The sequence below is a fragment of the Brassica napus genome, chromosome A3 (assembly GCF_020379485.1).
Source record: "Brassica napus cultivar Da-Ae chromosome A3, Da-Ae, whole genome shotgun sequence".
In the NCBI taxonomy this organism is placed as follows: domain Eukaryota; kingdom Viridiplantae; phylum Streptophyta; class Magnoliopsida; order Brassicales; family Brassicaceae; genus Brassica; species Brassica napus.
Genome location: NC_063436.1, coordinates 27,711,162 through 27,725,994, shown reverse-complemented (window position 1 = coordinate 27,725,994; position 14,833 = coordinate 27,711,162). Strand labels below are relative to the sequence as shown.

At 35.3% G+C, this 14,833-nt stretch overlaps 5 protein-coding genes across 6 annotated transcripts; 4 read left to right on the top strand and 1 right to left on the bottom strand.

Moving 5' to 3' along the window:
* The first annotated feature begins 5,426 nt into the window (after window positions 1–5,426).
* Window positions 5,427–7,050, top strand: LOC106390243 (E3 ubiquitin-protein ligase RMA2). Of its 2 annotated transcripts, none has more exons than XM_013830663.3 (2): window positions 5,427–5,734; window positions 6,299–7,050. In XM_013830663.3, the coding sequence occupies exon 2, from the start codon at window positions 6,303–6,305 to the stop codon at window positions 6,891–6,893; it is 591 nt and encodes a 196-aa protein (XP_013686117.1). In that variant the 5' UTR covers window positions 5,427–5,734; window positions 6,299–6,302; the 3' UTR covers window positions 6,894–7,050. The 2 variants fall into 2 exon arrangements, with proteins under 2 accessions (XP_013686117.1, XP_048620146.1); XM_048764189.1 differs by having other exon boundaries at window positions 5,488–5,734; window positions 6,240–7,050.
* Window positions 7,051–7,559: 509 nt separating this feature from the next.
* Window positions 7,560–9,802, bottom strand: BNAA03G49140D. The gene is made up of 3 exons (XM_013836934.3): window positions 8,063–9,802; window positions 7,857–7,982; window positions 7,560–7,770 (listed from the first exon to the last, which is right to left on the bottom strand). The coding sequence occupies exons 1-3, from the start codon at window positions 9,389–9,391 to the stop codon at window positions 7,717–7,719; spliced, it is 1,509 nt and encodes a 502-aa protein (XP_013692388.1). The 5' UTR covers window positions 9,392–9,802; the 3' UTR covers window positions 7,560–7,716.
* Window positions 9,803–10,579: 777 nt separating this feature from the next.
* Window positions 10,580–11,234, top strand: LOC106454678. Its single transcript, XM_022720264.2, has 3 exons — window positions 10,580–10,777; window positions 10,849–10,965; window positions 11,043–11,234. The coding sequence occupies exons 1-3, from the start codon at window positions 10,589–10,591 to the stop codon at window positions 11,094–11,096; spliced, it is 360 nt and encodes a 119-aa protein (XP_022575985.1). The 5' UTR covers window positions 10,580–10,588; the 3' UTR covers window positions 11,097–11,234.
* Window positions 11,235–11,492: 258 nt separating this feature from the next.
* LOC106412669 (glutathione S-transferase T3-like) lies at window positions 11,493–12,269 on the top strand. The gene has a single exon (XM_013853584.1). The coding sequence runs from the start codon at window positions 11,493–11,495 to the stop codon at window positions 12,267–12,269; it is 777 nt and encodes a 258-aa protein (XP_013709038.1).
* An 897-nt stretch (window positions 12,270–13,166) lies between these two features.
* Window positions 13,167–14,444, top strand: LOC106412678. The gene is made up of 3 exons (XM_048777078.1): window positions 13,167–13,728; window positions 13,867–13,995; window positions 14,125–14,444. Exons 1-3 carry the CDS (start codon window positions 13,167–13,169, stop codon window positions 14,442–14,444), a joined length of 1,011 nt encoding a protein of 336 aa, XP_048633035.1.
* Window positions 14,445–14,833: the final 389 nt, after the last annotated feature.

Genomic DNA, 14,833 nt, shown 5'->3' with positions numbered 1-14,833 from the left:
TAAGTCTGCATAGAAAAATCTATAAAAATGTGAATTTGTGTATTATTCATTAATTTTTTTCTAGTTTTTTTGTTTGACAGTGTGTGTTAGTTAATCCTGATGGGTTTGAGTGATTTTGAAAAGAATTTTTTTTATAATTATGAAGGTATAATTCATTTAATTTGACAATGTTGTTAGCTAATAATTGTAGACGTATTTGTAAGTCTTCGTTTATAGTTTTCCTAATAAGGCTGAACTTGTTTCAAAGCTGAAGTCGGTGACTGTGGAATATAAATTTACATTCTCAGCATATAAGACAACGAAAACTCTGTATGTGGCTAAGTGTCGTGTTCAAGGATGTGGTTGGAAACTTAGAGAGAGTGTGAAGCATGGGCCAAAGACATTTTGGGTGACAAAATATTCGAAAAGGATGAAGAATCAGAAAGGTTGAAGAATGTTCCTTGTGCATGATGGCTGTACACATGGTAAACTTCTTGAAATGACACAAGAAGATTATGATCTGGACAACAAAATTGAGAAGATGGTGCTAACCTATTCCTTACCAAACATCATTTAAAACAAATGACTCCGAATAGGAAAATACTCCTCTTATGCCTGTCACAAATAATCGACAAGTACGGAACTTGATCGAGTTATCTAAGACACACTTTGTACGCTTTTGTGTATCAAGCCTGCGCCAAATACACTAAATTTTTTTGGATTGACTATATTTTAGATAATAAGTGTAGACGTTTTTGTAAATCTACAAATGTAGACTGCAGTTGAAGTCTACGTCGTAAATTCTATTAAAAGTGTATTTGTGTATTATTCATCATGTTATTTCATGATTTAATTATTTTACAGTGTATGTTAGTAAAATTTTAATGGTCTTGGATGAATTTCACAATTTAATGTGTTATAATTATACACTTGATACTTATTGCAAATTGTTTTGATTAGTGTTATTCTTGAAAATATTTGGGAAAATTTTGTATAGATTTTCTTCTTCTCACATGTGTGTTAGTTTTTATTTTAGCTTATGGTGGTTTTACTTGTTTGGTTGGTTAGATCTTGTGAAAAATTGATATCTAACAAAAAATTAATAATATCATACAAGTGAAAACAACTAAAAATGAATACAATTTTTATAGATTATGCATTAAAAAATTATTTAAAAATTAATATTTTATTATGAAAGTTATTACAGAGCAATATATTAAAAAGTATTATTGAGTATGTTTGATTTTTCATAATCTTGATGCTTCAAATAAAGTCTTGGAAAAAGTACCTGCAAAATAAGATAGAGTTATGAGAAAAACATAAGATAAAAAATGAAATCATATTTTAGTAGACTTTTTATTAAGTCTACGTAAAGTTATTGTTTAGTGGACTTTAGTTGAAGTCTACAATAATGGAAAATTTTCATATCTAAAAGTGTGCATTTAGAAAATTTGAAAATACTTTGTTCTGGAAAATATTTCAAAAATGGTTTTTTGTCATCCTTGTAACAAAGCAAAAAGATAATGTATGAATCTATAAATTTAGTTCATTATAAACACAAAATATCTTATAATGAATATATGGAAAGCTTACATTTTTGGGAAGATGATTTGAAAACATTGGAAGAGAATACCTGCAAAATAAAATAAAATTATGAAAAATAAGATAAAAATTAAAATCATATTTGAGTAAACTTCTAATGAAATATGCTTAAAAGTCAAGGCTAGTAGACTTCGTTTGAAGTCTACCAGCCGTAAGTTTTAAGTAGATTTCAAATGAAGTCTACTCTATAAAAAAAATAGATCTGAAAAATAAATACATTAAAAATATGAAATAAGTTTAAATCTAAAAAACTTTTAAAAATATGATTTAGTAGACAAAATAGTTATAAATTAAAGACATATTAATATGAATTTTAATATGTAACTTTATTTGAATATAAATACTAGAACACATATTTTAAATCTATAGATGTAAACCTTACATTTCTAAGAGGAGAAGAGAACAACTATGGAAGAAAATACCTGCAAAATAAAATAAAATTATTAAAAATCATAGAAAAAAAATTAAAGTCATATTTTTGTAGACTTCCAATGAAGTATGCTTAAACTTTGTGGTTTAGTAAACTTCATATGAAGTCTGCAAGCTTTAGTAAACTTCTTTAGAAGTCTACACTGTCTGATAATTTTCAGATCTGAAAAAATCTATATATTTTGAAATGTGAAAATAATTTTAAATCTGAAAATACTTTACATAATAGAATTTATAAGGTAAACTAGTAGCAAATTAATGTAGAGAGCTTGATCTATAAATTTATTTGAATATAAACATGTAAATACATATTTAAAATCTATTAATCTAAAACTTACATTTTTAGAGGAGATGAAGAAATCCATGAGTGATATTACCTACCAAAAAAAGATAATATTGTGAGAAATAAACATAAAAATACACATTTAAAAGCTATAGATCTAAAACATACATTTTTTAAAGGAGAAGATGAAAACCATGAATCATAATATCTAAAATGACAAGATAATATTGTGAGAAAGACTTGAGAAAATTTTAGAGAGAAAGAAGATAATGAGAGAGATTTGGAAACAATTGAGAGAATTTTAGAGAGAAGAGAGAAAGTTTTAGAGAGAAGGGAGAGAGTTTTAAAAACTTGTGCAGCCACTTTAGAGAGAGATTGTATAAATTTTGTTTATATAGGGAGACAAAAATGTAACTAGGTTAAAATTTACGATGCTGTAGACTTCGTTTGAAGTCTACTAAAATTAAAATTTTGGAGTAGATCTTACTATAACATAGTAGACCTTTTTGGAAGTCTACTATAATAATTTAATTATTGTTATTTATTCTTTATTATTTTAGTAATTTTAATATATGATTTATTAAATTTATTTCTTTATTTTTTAATAGTTATAGTATATGATTTCATTTTTTTATTCGTAAGTAACTTAACTTAGTTTAAATATAATAATTTTTTGTAAAACAAATTGAAAAATATAGACTGAAAAAGACGTCTTCAGATAAATAGACTTTATTGTAGGTCTACGAAACCCTAAACCACAAATCTCAAACCCTAAATGTTTTGCTTGATAATCAAAAAGTCTCATTTATACAAAATATAAACTACTAAACATTAATATGCAGATTTAAGTTAATAAAACAAAAAAAAACAAAATCTAAAATCTAACCCTATGAAATCAACTACTAAAAGACATAACATGTTAGAACCTTTTGTTTCTAAACTATGAACATAATCTAACACATGATAACCAAATTAGTATATATTCTTCAAAATTGTTCGATTATATGAAATTTTAATTTATTTATTTCATATTATCCATTATATTGATGATTAGTTAAAAATATCACAATAATTATTTTTATACATTTTCAAAATTAAATTATTAGATCAAATTAGAGTGTAGACTACAAAACAAGTCTATAAAATAGACTTCGTAGGAAGTCTATATATATGTAGACTTCTTTTATTACATGTAGACTTCCAAAGGCTAGAAACGTAAAATACATTTCTGTTTTTTGTTTGGTCATAAGGGTTAAATAGTACTTTCATTACTCCTTTAGGTTGGTTTTACAATTGACTGAAAGTGGGGTACACTTTTACATTTGACTTGAATATTTGGGTTAGTTTTAGCAAATGTCCCTATAATAAATCGTAAAGATGAAAATCGTATGTGTATTTGGGTCTTGAGATATGGTTCCGGTTATTATAAACAACATGGTGACGGCACAACATATATGAATATTTAGGCACTGTTTTTATCAGTGTCCGAATGGAAGAGCGCACAAGTGCAGATCTCCTGCACATGGAGTTCTTCCGCAATGCATTCACCATTCACCATTTTCTGTTTGCAAAAGCAGTTCAAGCGGGAGATCTGCATGCAGTTTAATATTTTCTGTCTTTTTGTGGAAAAAGCAGGAAATCTGCACCCGCCAATATTTGGTTGTGTTGATCTGCTTTTTTTTTGTTTGGTCAATAAATAACTTTGTTACAACACATAACTTTAAAAATATATTATCTAGTTTTATGAATACAATATTTTAATTTATTTTATTTACAACTTTAACAATACAAAATTATCATTCTCTACTAATTATTTTTTGTCATATAATTTTTAATTTATATAAATAAGAAAATAAAAAAAAGTATAAATATCTTAAAAAACATTTACAGACATTTCGGCCGATCCTATAACATCTAAGATATTTGTTTAGATATTTAAGTGTCATTTTTATTGTTTTAATATATGATCTATAGTTTTGAACTGATTTTGTCATTCATAAGTTATACAAAATTATTTGATATGATTCTCTCCTGCATGATCTGCTTGATCTGCACTTGTCCTGCTTGATCTACATTTGTCCTGCTTGATCTGCATGATCTGTTTGATCTATCCTGCTTAAACTGCTTTTACCATTCGAAGCCTGATCAATTTAAGGAGTGGGTTTGGGGTTGTCTACTGACAAGTTAATAAATCTGAAATGTAATATGGTCTCATTGGTCTGATGGACACGGTGAATTTGGGGCTCTTCGCTTCCGTGACGTGTTTGAATTATACTATGTTTGATTTGTGGTTTAAACTATACTATGTCGATTGGTTGATAAGACCTCTAGTTAAGGCTTCAATGAAAACGTAGTACACTCCAATTCTAATCTAATGAAGCAACTTACCTAATTGACATTGTTATTCACTCAGCACTGCTTTTTCCAACTCACTACTCATCACCTAAAGCACTTCTATTAGTGGTTTCTCATTAAATGTCTTTTAAAGTATCTTGTAATTAACAAATGAAAACAATAAAAAGAAAAGAACAAATTGAGATGAATTTTTCATTCAGTTGAGATAAATTTAAATATCTTACGAGATACTTTTCTTATAAACGCTTTAGTTTTATTTGTAACTTAAAATATATTACACATATATTTAAAACCCTTATTTATTTTTGATAGAGATGCTCTAATAATCATAAATTTTGAAAGTATCGAAATAAGGAAAAAAATTCAAATAGTTCTAATGAAAAAGGAAAATTTACTAGGACTTGAAAGGGGAGGGGGGGGGGGGGGGGGGGGGGGGGGGGGGTGGATGAAGTGGTGGTGTTCTATGGTGTGGTGCCAGAACCGGTCAAATTCTTATCCTACGAAAAAGAAATAGGGATAAACCGATAAAGTTTTTTTTTGTAAAAGATAAACCGATAAAGTTATGGGACAATTTGGCAGTTTGTAATATTTTATAAGTTATTTTTCAAAATTGTTCTGTCAAGTGAATATTTGTTTGTTCTGTAGTTGTGATTAAACATTTTTATAGTGTGGTCTTCTTTACTTCTGTAAACAAACGATGCTGGTCCGTTGCTGACCTTTTCAAAAAATAAGCAAGTAAAAGAAACAAAGAAGAAAAAGAATGTCATTTCGTTACTTTATCTACTTATTTTCAATTAGGTAGACGTTTCTTCTTTAAAATAATTTCTGTGGATTTTGTTTTTACACCTTTATAAAGTAATAAATAATACTTATGTGTGCGTGTGTGTATAATATAATATAAGCTCTCGTGCTTCTTCTGCACCACCTTCGATCTATTATTATTCTTACCCATTCCGCTTTCTCTAATTCCAAATAATTCTCCTCCCTTTGTTCTTCAGCCATAACTCTCTGAGTCTGAGGTTTTCCAAAGGCTACTAGCATCTAAAGTCAGCAGAGATCCATCGGTACTTACAATCTTTACGACGAGTACGTCTCTGAATCATCACTCTTAATATATATATATATATATATATATATATATATATATATATATATATATCTATGTTGTTGCGCTTGTATGTGTACATATAAAACCATCTACTCAATAGATCTCCACCGTTTCTTGAATAACTACGCACGGTCGCACGCAGCTGATTCTTTCCGATTATATTAAGTCAGTTTTAGATAATACGATTACGAATAATCTCCTTGTTATGTTATTTGATTAGTTTCCCATTTGCCATCATCAACGCTTCTCTGTTTAATTAACCACTATGTTTCTTTAAGGGTTTCTTTGATCATTTAGTTTCTTTTCTTATCATGGTATATAACGTGAAAAACCGAGAGTGATTAGTCTTCATAACTCCAACTAGCTACTTTAAAAATTATTACTATATATATATATATATATATATATATATTATTCTTCTTCTTTTTTTTTTTTGTAAAAAACTAAATATTATTCTTTTTCTCACGAAATTTCGTATTTTAGGTGAAATCTAATAAACAACGACTAGTCGAGTGAATCTGTGTTTGTCTTGTACGTTTCAGTAAAATGGAGATAGAGAACCAAGAAGACGACCTAGCAACATTGGGTGACTCTGGAGGAGAGTTCGACTGCAACATATGTTTGGATCAGGTTCGTGATCCGGTCGTGACTTTGTGTGGCCACTTGTTTTGTTGGCCCTGCATTTACAAGTGGACTCACTGCACCAACAATACAAGACAACGCGTCGACCAGTACGATAAGAAGGAATCCTCAAAATGCCCGGTCTGCAAATCCGAGGTCTCCGACGCTACGCTTGTCCCTATCTACGGCAGGGGACAGAAAGTCCCCCAGTCTGGTTCAAACGTACCGAACAGACCATCTGGTCCGGTTTATGACTTGAGGAGAGGTGGTCAACGAGTAGGAGAAAGTGAGAGTCAGCGGTACATGTATAGAATGCCTGATCCGGTGGTGGGTGTGGTATGCGAGATGGTATATCGGAGACTATTTGGAGAGTCTTCGAGCAACGTGACACCGTACCGGGGCGACCGTTACACAAGTCTCCGGTTAAGGCGTCGGACAATGCAGGCGGATGAGTCACTAAGCAGAATCTACTTGTTCCTGCTTTGTTTCATGGTCATGTGTCTACTTCTTTTCTAATTGTATGTCCTCTCATCATGCGTTGGAATGAGTATGCATATATATTTACGGAGCTAAGTTACAAGTGTGTGTGTGTAAGAGTCTTGAATCTTCTGATTGTATGATTAAAACTTAATAATGTCAAAACCAAGAAACGGCACCGATTTGCTATTGTTTATTCTGATCTAATAATAATATGGGAAAAAAGGAGGCTTATCTTCAACTCAATCTATTTGTGCACCAAAAGGATGATAGTGGCATTAGAACGCGACGCAAACGGTGATGCTTTTTTCTTTCCAAAAATTCTAAATAAAATTTGGACCCTACGTTTGATTGATAACGGTGAATAAGACAGTGCTGATAGAAGAAGTTGGGTGTTGAAATATCAACTTTATCAAATTAATGTTTTTGGTACGGTTCTTTCTTTATACATTAAAAATGTTGTAAACAAAATTGGAGTGAGCTGTTTCATTTTAAAGCATAGTGGAGTCTGAGACGACGTATGGGTCCGCATGACACAACCCCCTCATGGCCTCATCGATGAAATCCATTTTTGTAGCTTCAAAAGTTGTAATTGATCGTGCCTATATCGAAAACAGGTTTTAGAATTTCGAATTTTAAGGATCTTTTTAAATATTACTGTAGGTATTAAATCCCTAGCTCGCGTAAAAAAAAAAAAGAGTAGAATGGCCCTTAAAAGTAATCAGATTGTATCATAGTAATAACAAATGCAAATATAATAGCGGATTTACAGTGAGAAAAACTGTAAAGTGCGAGACCAAAGCCTTATTTACACAAAACACATAACATTTAGAGTGTATCTTTTGCTTGCTTGTTTCCTACGTTACAACTCCACTCGGTAGAAACGAACCAGCTTCATGCTCTGCACTCTTTCCTCCTGCATTCCCACATTTTAATCCTTCCACTTACAACCAATGTAATTACCAAAATGGATATGTTGTGTAATAATAGTAATATTATTACCTGACCCTTGACCGATTCTTTATCCTGCTGTGGAAAATGGAAACCTGTTGAACAATTCTCTAACTTTTCCGGATTTTTCACCCATGCTTTTCTACCTTCACTCACTTTCACCCCAAACCTCCATGTCTACCACATTCGCATACAATCACACGTATGTTAGGTTTATACTTGTTAAGAACTCTGAGTGAGTGTAATCACATACATACCTGAGAAAGCGGAAACGTATCTCTCTCAATCTCACCTCCTTCAATGTTTATGCCAGTGCCTTGACATTCTGGACAGAACACTGAGAATATTTGCCAGCTAACATTACTTACCAACCCATTCGTGTTCGCACCACTCTGCTTTGTGCATCTCTTTTTCCCTTTTCCACACACAATCTTGCTCCCAAGTATCTCACTCTCACAGAAGAGAAACCAGTGCACGACACAAGAGACGTGAAACAGGTGGAACGCACCGAGGAGGTTTCTACTACCACACGCAAGTTTCCCTGTCTTCATGTTTAGTATTGCTGCTGCATCTTTCCCAGGAAGCATCTTTTGCTTACAGACTTCGCATATCCTCTCGGAATTTATCCTCTGTTGCTTCCTAAGCTCCCGTCTTACCTTTCTGTTCTTGATGATTCTTTTGTCCACGACACTATCATCATAATTAGCTATTAGAGCTCTTGAAGAGACCTCCTCAGAAGAGTCGTACTGACTACACAGAGAATCACTAGTGTCTTCCGGATCGGAAAAAGACTTCTTCCTCTTCCTGCCATTATTGTCTTCTCCTTTCACTGATTCTGCTGGACTAGATGTGAGAAGACGGCTCGGCTCGTCGAGAAACCCCAGCCTACCCAAATTATAGAAGTAAGAGAACGTGACAATAGCAAAGTCATGCTCCGGGACACTAGCCTTCTCCTCATCCGAAGCACCCTCCTCTCCTAACCACTCGCACCATAGCTTATCTATCCAAGTGGAACGCCCTTTCGTCTCAAACAACCTAGCAGCTATGCGTCCAAAGCCTATAAACTTAGCTTCCAAATCAACAGTTCTCTCCTTAATCAGCAAACCAGAGATCAACAGATTATCTCCACAGCGACCAATCTCATCAGCAGGTTGATTATTATCTCCATTTTGCCCTCTGTTTTCATCATACACAACAATAGCAAACCTTTCATCATCACACCAATCCAACAACGGAAAAACAACACCTTCACCACCAGAGATTTGAGCTTTCTCCTCTTCTTTAATTTCACAATCGAAGAAAAGCACACCATCATTAAAAGGCCATGGCTTTTCACCAAGGAGCGTGATCTTAGCGCACGACAACCTCTCCTTGTGAAGGCTCCCGTTCAAATGCCCGAGCAAAACGGCGTCGCTGTAGCAGGGAGCGAGACAGAGGGTGCAGAAGAAGACGAAACGCTTTCCATCCTCGCGGATCTCAACGTACGTGTGACCTTGCGACCTCAAGTTCCTCAAAGTAGTTCTCGCTAACTGCTCTTTCAAGCTAATAGTAGCCTTTGGTAACCCTAATTCTCTACTCTCAGCCATTCAATTATAACTTTTAAAAAATCTAATTCTAGGGATTCGATTTGGATCTCGAAAATTCAGATGCAAAAAAAGGAAAACAGATAAAGGAATCAACAGAAGATACTTATACGTATTCGAGGCGTGTTCGGAGAAGGATTCCTGGGGGATTGTTTCATTCGTACGCCGGAGATAAGGTCAACGCGAGCAATGGAGCGATGAAGATGGAGAGAAGAAGATCGCGAGTCCATCGCCAACATTTTTCACGCGAATTTCGCGAGCAGAGAAAAGAAAACTTACGGAGGATTCAGAGTTGACGGAGAATTTGAGAAGAAACGACGAGAAAGTGTTGAAGAAAGAGAGAAGAAGAAGTTAACCGAAATCGAAGGAAAGCTTCTTTGTCCTCTAGTCGTTGAAGAGAAAACTATTTAACCGTTGGATTTCGTTGGTTGAGTGATGAACGGTTCAGATGTGCTTTGAGTTTTATTATATTTGTGGAGATTCGAATTTTTTTATATGAGATTCTCCGATCCCGATGAGTCGCGCGGTAATGGATAAACTTCAACACTTGATTAAAAAGTAAATGAACTAATAATTCCTCTATTTTAATCTCGATTGCTTAGAGCATGAGCAACGCGGGATTTAACACAATCCTTAGCGCTAATACATAAGAAAATACTAATATTAAATGGGCTTACGCTAAGAAAGAATCCTTAGGTAAGGATTTTTTGTCTTTGATCCTAAATGACCTGGCATCATCTGATTGGTTGGGTGAAACGTTGCGTTTCGTAGGGGGACGGGAATGAATCATTTACGCGGGTCGTAAAGAAAAAAAAAACCTCTCCTTCTCTAAAGGCGACGACAAAACCGACATCGGCGATCTGCTTGGTTTCAGGTAAATCCGGCCAAATCCGACCGCTAATACTCACTATTCTTTCTTATGGAGTACATGCATGTAGATTTCTCTTGTTTTTATCGATTCGATTCATGGGTTTGAATAGATTTCGGGTTTCATTAGCGATTGGGGATAAAATTAGAATTAGGGTTCCTGTCGGGGTTTGCCAATCGACTCTTTTCGATGTAGTTCTTGGTTATTTCGGAGGATTTAAGGGTCCGTGATTAAGCAGTCATTCGATGTTGGGTTTTATAAATCGATTTAGGGTTTTATAATTTGGGGCTTTTGGTGATTCGGTTCTTTTTTTTTTTTCTTGTCAGCTCTAAATGGAGGACGAACTGCGAGACATGAAAGCACACAAAGCGTACTACAACATGCTTCATTTCGTTTCAGAAGCCCAACAGGGAATTCCGAAGCTGTGCCCCTGTGGATCTATCACAAAGGAGTTCGTCGACGAAGATGATACGTATGATTACCTCCCGGGGAAAAGATACTTCATCTGCACAGACTACCAGGTTCGAAATGTACTGTCTGTTTATACTCCAAATTGTTTTGCTGTTTGCTTACGAATTTAATGTTTTGGCAGAACGACGGGCTGCATTTTAGGCAGCCATGGGTAATGGGTGTGCAACAAGAGATTGAGAGGCTCAAACTAAAGTTTCTCGAGCAGGAGAAGCTCCTGCGCGAGTGCGAGGCGCTTAAGGTTAGTTTCTTACTTAACGTTGCCACTAATTTTTACAATCTGTCTAACATATTGTTCTGTCTCTGATGTCTCTTCAGGTTCAGGTTAAGATGCTTCTTGAGCGTGTGTGTGAGCTCGAGAGAGTCCGCTGAGGTTAGTGCTTTGAACCCTTTTAATCAACAGTTAAAAAAATTAGTTGGTACATGTGTGTGTAACTAGGATCGTCTGGTGTGTTTCCTTGTAGTTTGAAACCAAACTAGGATAGTGGTGTGTGTTGTAGTTTGAAACCAAACTAGGATAGTGTTGTGTGTCTCCTTGTAGTACCAAACCAAACTAGGATAACGTTGTAGTTTGGAAATAAGGTTAACTTTGTAGTTTAAATTCCCACCAAACGATCATTAAATTGTGCCTTAACTGCTTCTTTTTAGACTTAAAGGTCGTGAGCTGTTTTGATAGGACACATTCCCACTACGCTTCAATGCTCTTAGTGGAGAATCCCTTATTTAATCCTCTGTGTTTCTACTAGAGAAACACAGACTTATTTGTAAATGGCAAACTACAATGGTTATGTTAACCTATTAGCGAGCCAAGGGTCAATTGACCTTGGCTCATCACAACCCTTTCCTATTCCCGGTCAAAGTAATGATGAGCCTGGTGTCAAAGAGAGGAGAAAGTGGACAACGAAGGAGGATGTAATCCTCATAGGTGCGTGGCTCAACACCAGCAAAGACCCAATAGTGAGTAATGAACAAAAAGCCGGAGCCTTCTGGAGGAGAATTGTAGAGTATTACAACGCTAGTCCTCTTCTCGTTGGGACTATCCCTCGAGAACTTGGGCAATGCAAGCAAAGGTGGGCTAGGATCAATGATGTGGTCTGTAAATTTGCTGGATGTTACGACATGGCACTGAGGGGGCAGAGGAGCGGGCAAAATGACAACGATGTGATGAAGTCAGCCTTGGATATCTTCCACAGCGACCAGAACCAGAAGTTTAACTTGGAACACGCGTGGAGAGAGCTCAGGCATGATGTGAAGTGGTGCTCCACCTATCTTGAGAAGGAAAAGCGCAAACCAGTGGATCCTGTTGATGGCGAAGGGGCAGTGCCAGAGCCAGAGGAGAGACCAGTTGGGGTCAAGGCTGCGAAGGCTGCTAAAAAGAGGAAGAAAACTGGAAAAGAAGAAGAATTGGCAAAGCTTGAGAGTTTGTTGGAGATCAAAAAACAAATCTCAAAGCAAAGTTTGCTAGAGAGTTTGCTTGCAAAGTCTGAGCCTCTCTCTGAGATGGAGTCGGCTCTGAAAATGAAACTTCTGTCTGAGTTGTTGTAGGGTTTCTTAGCTCTAAGTGTTTCACATGTTTGCATTAGACTAGTGATTATCCTTAGTTTCACATGTTTGCATTAGACTAGTGATTCATGTAGTTGTCATTTAACTTGTACATCTGTGAATATCCTCTGCTTACACACGTGATTTTCCTGTCTCAGGTGAAGTACAAGACCATGTGCTTGTTGAAGACTAGAGCTGGCATCTTGAAGTCACGGGTGGTTTGTCTCTTTCTCCTGTTATTTAGAAATCAAGTCACGGGCTCTTTGTTTCTTGTTGTTTGTATTTTGATGTGGACCAAGTCGTGTACCATGTTGCCTTTATAAGTCTCTTTGTAGACTGGGCTGTTTAAGTGAACCAAGTGTGTTTCTACTTCCTTGTATTCTCTCAAAAACTGATGTAAAATGATGTTTTAGTGTTTTCTGTTTCCTATGCTCTTCTTTGCCTTCTACTTCCTTGTTTCCTATGCTCTTCTTTGCCTTCTATTTACATATTTACAAACCAAAATAAGAAACAAGGCTCGATACACAGCAACACAACAAGGCTCAACTCATCCCACTGCAACCTGTAAGCCTTTAAAAAATATTTAGGTAACCTTCAAACATTTACGTAACATTTATGCTGAATCCTTCAAACATTTACGTTTCATAATAGTTCTTCAAGCATTACTCGAAGGAAAACAATAAAAACGATATATTGTTTAATTTTGATAAACTGAAACTTACCATAGAAATACTGAACAATATTTTTAAAAACAGAGTAATTTTATTATTTGACAAAAAATAGACTACTTATTTTTTTCTTCTAAAGTAAAACAAAGAGTAACGTATACAATTTCTTTCTATTTAATTTTGGTTGTTTCTTCATTAGTCTAAATAATTTTTGAAGGAAAGATAGGCAAATATGGGAGATGAAGTCGACCGAAGACTCGATGCGGCTGTCAACGAGGCTTTTGATGAATATTTTGAAAATACATACAACAGCATCGTGGAGAATCGAACAGATAAAAAGAAGAAACGTGCATATGTCGAAAGAAACCGCGAGGCGGGCCACAACCGGCTATGGAATGACTATTTTAGTGAAAATCCGTCATTTCCGGAAAATCTATTCAGACGTCGTTTTCGCATGAACAGGCAAGTATTCATGCGTATTATCAACACCCTCTCAGCAAATGTTCCATTCTTTCAGCAACGGAGGGATGCGGTAGGACGGTTGGGTCTATCTACACTACAAAAGTGTACGGCGGCTATTCGTATGCTTGCTTATGGATGTGCGGCTGACGCCGTCGACGAGTATCTCCGATTCGGTGAAAGCACCGCTCTTTCATGTTTAACCCATTTCACAGATGCAGTCATTCTATTATTTGGAGAAGAATACCTACGGAGACCCAATCCTGAGGATCTTCAACGTTTGCTCGATATTGGAGAGATCCGCGGCTTTCCGGGGATGATTGGAAGCATCGACTGTATGCATTGGGAATGGAAAAATTGCCCAACCGCTTGGAAAGGACAATACACCCGTGGATCAGGAAAGCCGACACTTGTTTTGGAGGCTGTAGCGTCGCAAGATCTTTGGATATGGCACGCTTATTTCGGTTCTCCAGGTACCTTAAACGATATTAACGTCCTTGATCGATCACCTGTATTTGATGACATTTATGAAGGTCGAGCTCCAAGGGTAACGTACATGGTCAACGGACACCAATATGATTTGGCGTACTACCTCACGGACGGTATATATCCAAAATGGTCAACATTTATCCAATCTATCACACTCCCTCAAGGTCCTAAAGCAGAGTTATTTGCTAAAGTTCAAGAAGCTACCCGAAAAGATGTGGAGCGTGCTTTTGGTGTATTGCAAGCTCGATTTGCGATAGTGAAAAACCCGGCGCTGTCGTTGGACAAGGGAAAAATAGGGAATATTATGCGAGCATGTATCATACTGCATAATATGATTGTCGAAAATGAACGGGGTGGATACACTCTGTACGATACATCTGAATTTGAAGAAGGAGAATCGAGCAGAAGTTCACATGTTGAGCATATTAACAACATGCCTACCCATTTCGGTAATATGCTTGGTCTACGGAATCATGTTCGAGATAGGCGTACACACCAAGCATTGAAAAATGATTTAATCGAAAATATTTGGAACAAGTTTGGTGATAATGAAGATGTATAATTATTGTATGTTTGCTTTTAAACATTGAATAAAAAAAAATTTAAAATTAAAACTTTTTAAAAATTTAATAATTTAAAATTCTTAAAGACCTCATATTGAGTAACACCATTGGACATACATTTTAGACTCAAATCCTTAACTATTCAAAAAGCAAAAAAAACTACTATTATAATCCTAAGGACTCCAATGGTGGGTAACACCATTGGAGTTGCTCTTAGCTTTTTATATATTCGACACGATATCTCTCGTTTCGTTTAGTATTTTTATTTTCCTTGCGAAATGGTCTGAACAGGTTTCAGACCCAAACAGAGAAGAGCCCAAAGTACTTCAAATAGTTGAAATAAGCTTCATTATGCTGCTGACAAAAAAAATTCTTCATTATGATTATT

Excerpts from the sequence above, each read along its gene's own strand:
- LOC106412669 (XM_013853584.1), top strand. The coding sequence starts at position 11,493 with ATGGCAAACTACAATGGTTATGTTAACCTATTAGCGAGCCAAGGGTCA.
- LOC106390243 (XM_013830663.3), top strand. The coding sequence starts at position 6,303 with ATGGAGATAGAGAACCAAGAAGACGACCTAGCAACATTGGGTGACTCT.
- BNAA03G49140D (XM_013836934.3), bottom strand. The coding sequence starts at position 9,391 with ATGGCTGAGAGTAGAGAATTAGGGTTACCAAAGGCTACTATTAGCTTG. Across the intron at positions 7,983-8,062 it reads ATACGTTTCCGCTTTCTCAG|ACATGGAGGTTTGGGGTGAA; the intron begins GTATGTATGTGA and ends CGAATGTGGTAG. Across the intron at positions 7,771-7,856 it reads AAGAATCGGTCAAGGGTCAG|GAGGAAAGAGTGCAGAGCAT; the intron begins GTAATAATATTA and ends GTGGGAATGCAG.
- LOC106412678 (XM_048777078.1), top strand. The coding sequence starts at position 13,167 with ATGGGAGATGAAGTCGACCGAAGACTCGATGCGGCTGTCAACGAGGCT. Across the intron at positions 13,729-13,866 it reads GATGATTGGAAGCATCGACT|GTACCTTAAACGATATTAAC; the intron begins GTATGCATTGGG and ends TCGGTTCTCCAG. Across the intron at positions 13,996-14,124 it reads GGCGTACTACCTCACGGACG|CTCGATTTGCGATAGTGAAA; the intron begins GTATATATCCAA and ends GTGTATTGCAAG.
- LOC106454678 (XM_022720264.2), top strand. The coding sequence starts at position 10,589 with ATGGAGGACGAACTGCGAGACATGAAAGCACACAAAGCGTACTACAAC. Across the intron at positions 10,778-10,848 it reads TCATCTGCACAGACTACCAG|AACGACGGGCTGCATTTTAG; the intron begins GTTCGAAATGTA and ends ATGTTTTGGCAG. Across the intron at positions 10,966-11,042 it reads GCGAGTGCGAGGCGCTTAAG|GTTCAGGTTAAGATGCTTCT; the intron begins GTTAGTTTCTTA and ends ATGTCTCTTCAG.